Raw genomic sequence first — 3156 nt, forward strand, 5'->3', positions numbered from 1 at the left:
AAAATTTGTATTTATTGTTAACTTAAAAATTTTAAATTATATTTTTATTTTATTAATTGAGCTTTACTTAAAAACTATATACTTTAATTTTAATATTTTTGTGTTTTTTGTAGTTTACTATTTTGATCCAACACAATGCAATTATATTACAAACTAAACGCAAATTATATGATTATTAATTAAAAGATATTTATTATTAAATGTTTGAGTGTAGACTAGTAAAAAAAATTAGAGAAATTCATTTACTTTACATTTTGTTTATTTAACATTTTTTATGGAAATGTAAAAACATCACTTAGTGTTTTTATAAAACCACTAACATGGACATTGGCACCATAAAGTGAGCATTATAAATTCAATGTAGAACATGTATCTTTTTATAAAATCACAAAGGACAACATCAGTCCTAATTGCATCTTTCTCAAAATACATAAATTCAAAATAAAAAGTCAAATACTAATCACATTTGTTTGAAAAAGAAATGAAAAACAATTTTATAAAATGGGTACAAATAAAGATGATCATCTTCCAAATAACCAGAGCAAAGTTAGGTAAACTGATGGAGTTAAATCCACCCAAAGTCTGTAGTAAACTTAAAGTGCTTTAAATAAAGTGCTTAAAACAAAGTGCTCAGTAACAGAGTGCATGTCCTAACAAACATTGCCTTATATTCCTTCCAGAACTACTCTTTCAGCAACAAATCATTTTTAAGAGCATGTAGGCAGGGTTTCAGAGGTTTGCCGTCAACAAGCCCCATGAAGATTTTTTGGACAAAGGTAAATGTGTGAACGAGCTTCCTGGGGTAGTCTAAATGCAGAGCATAGATCAAGCCAAACAATAAGGCAAATGCATCTGCAAATCTGGGAATATCACGCATCACCAAGTCGCCTTCCACCACAATGGCCATGCTTGAGGAAGTAAAATGGACTGGACTGGTCTGGGAAGCGCCGTCGGTAACCACTGTGAGAAGGGCAACTGGAGTGTCAATGAGGGTCGACTCATCCAATGTGTCCGCCTGGAATAGACACAGTATCAATAAGTAAGGTTGGTTTGAAAGAATGTGACAAGCAAGACCTGTAATCTAGCAAAAAATTCAGCAGTGTAGTGGGTTACTTTGTAACGGGTTAGGGTACTCTACTTTTTTGAAAAATGTACATTAACGCGTTAGCTTCTTGCATTACATAATTAGTATGTTTGTTATTTTTCTAAAAAAAAAAAAAAAAAAGAAGTCATTTTTTATTTTATGACTTTATCTCAAAAAGAAACTAAATCTTGACTTCAGCCTTGTTTTTGGGGCCACCTGCAGCGTAGCCAAAGTGCTGTGATACGCCTGTGCCCTGCTCCTGACCCTGTGTGTGTGTGTGAGGGTTTTCTAAAGAGAGGGTATTTTGCTTGTACAATTTGGTAGCTGCTAGGGTATTAAATTGTATTTAAAAAAATCCATGGTGTTTTATCTCACTGGCAGAATTTAAGTGATGCAAAAATACACTTACATTACATGTCTTAAAGAATTCTGGGTCCTCCTCCCGCAGGTATACAGGAAGGGCACGAAGCACTGCAGTGCGTTTCACGTTGATATCAGGCGCCTCCTAAAAAGGGAAAAGAAAAGTTAATTGAACACAAAGTTTTCAGGTGTCATTCTTTTGGGGAGAATACATGTATATGAAACTGCATGACATGTGACTCTACATAATTTTGGAGACATTTCTTCTAAGACACAACCTTTCTGTCTCTTATGACAAAGAGTCTGTATCTTACTCATTTGACAAAAATCCTACACAGTATTTTAAAGTAACATACCAGATCAGAGCTGTAATCTGTATAAAACACAGATGTTCAAAGCAAGGAAAAATTGAGTTTTTATCAGTGAAACTTTTAATTTGTGTTAATTTTATCATTATCAATATTCACCTGAAGATCATAATGATTCAGGATGGTTCGCAGAGCCTCTGATATCTTGCCAGTCCGTGCAGCCTTCTGTCTGTATAGAGCCATAAGTCGTGGTGTGTGTCTGTCAAGTTCAGCGTAGAACTGGTTCCGCAGGTTAATGTTTGTGACTCGGTGGAACTCCGCACAAATCTAAAATAAAACAGGACAAAAACATCCAACATCAAGCCAAATTACTGACCAAATTTACATCTTATCATTAAAGAGGAATTGCCCAACTTCTGTCTAACCTTGCTTTATAGATGTCCTATGAATTTTTTTTCTTTAAATTGGACCCGAACCACAAGCACAAGTGTATCACAAAGCTGAAATATATTTTTGTTTGTTATCTATTATTTATTTATGTGTTATTTATTTATTATCTGAATCTGAAGAGATCTGCTGAACTTGCATTGTTTCATGTTAAACTGAAGAAGAAAAAAAAAATCAAAGCACAGATACCTGAGAGTCAAATCGCAGAGCAGGCCATTTCTCTAAGAAGTTCTTTACCATTGGGTTGTCTTGAACAATTTCATGGCGACGAAGTGCAAAGGTAGTCTGCATCAGTTTTTCAATCATTACTTTGTTGGGCTCAGTCTTCTCAACCTCATTTTTTATCTGGACTCTCATATCCTCCAAACTGACCTGATCTTCTCCTCTTGGAAAGTTTGGGAGGTAGTTCACCTCAGCTCTTCTGGCTCTTTTTATGTTTGAGTGGGGATGCTCTCCTTCAGGGTTGTTAACACTCCTCCTGCCAGCGTTGACAGACACCTCCACACATCCAGATCTGGCTAGCTTGGTGCGATAATTTCCCATCTTGAATTTTAAACTGGTCTTCCAACCATAACTTCCATTCCTACTTCCAGGCTCTTTAAGACATGGATGAGTGGTAACAAGAGCTTCTGCTGCCAAACCGACATCTCCATCACTCGGATAGGCTTTGAAGGTGTGCATCACTGAAGCCATGGTCTCCAAGATGTTGTGCTTTTGGGCTCGAGTCAACTTCAGATGTTTTCCAGACATCTCAAAGGCTCTATTTCCCTCCTCAAGGAGATGTTCAACTTCGTAAGAAAAGGTAGGTACTGGGAAAGTGTCAGGCCAACACTTCAGACGCTGAGCTAAAGGCACATGAGGAAGGATATCTGTATCAGAACTTGCACAAGAACTGACATCACTTTCAGATCTCACTACTTTTAGTGTGCCCTTCTCCAGCAACTCTTGAATATCCAG

The 3156-nt window shown here is 36.5% G+C and overlaps 1 protein-coding gene across 1 annotated transcript; it reads right to left on the reverse strand.

Moving 5' to 3' along the window:
* Window positions 1–476: 476 nt before the first annotated feature.
* Window positions 477–2892, reverse strand: LOC146667326 (uncharacterized). The gene is made up of 4 exons (XM_085408443.1): window positions 2389–2892; window positions 1912–2079; window positions 1494–1589; window positions 477–1015 (listed from the first exon to the last, which is right to left on the reverse strand). The coding sequence occupies exons 1-4, from the start codon at window positions 2890–2892 to the stop codon at window positions 683–685; spliced, it is 1101 nt and encodes a 366-aa protein (XP_085264569.1). The 3' UTR covers window positions 477–682.
* Between the last annotated feature and the right edge of the window lie 264 nt (window positions 2893–3156).

This window comes from Rhamphochromis longiceps, linkage group LG6 (genome assembly GCF_057381845.1).
Source record: "Rhamphochromis longiceps isolate RC_006_pf linkage group LG6, R_longiceps_female_GT1.1, whole genome shotgun sequence".
Classification (NCBI taxonomy): Eukaryota; Metazoa; Chordata; class Actinopteri; order Cichliformes; family Cichlidae; genus Rhamphochromis; species Rhamphochromis longiceps.

Excerpts from the sequence above, each read along its gene's own strand:
- LOC146667326 (XM_085408443.1), bottom strand. The coding sequence starts at position 2,892 with ATGGCTTCAGTGATGCACACCTTCAAAGCCTATCCGAGTGATGGAGAT. Across the intron at positions 2,080-2,388 it reads CTCTGCGATTTGACTCTCAG|ATTTGTGCGGAGTTCCACCG; the intron begins GTATCTGTGCTT and ends GTTTTATTTTAG. Across the intron at positions 1,590-1,911 it reads TGAATCATTATGATCTTCAG|GAGGCGCCTGATATCAACGT; the intron begins GTGAATATTGAT and ends TTCCCTTTTTAG.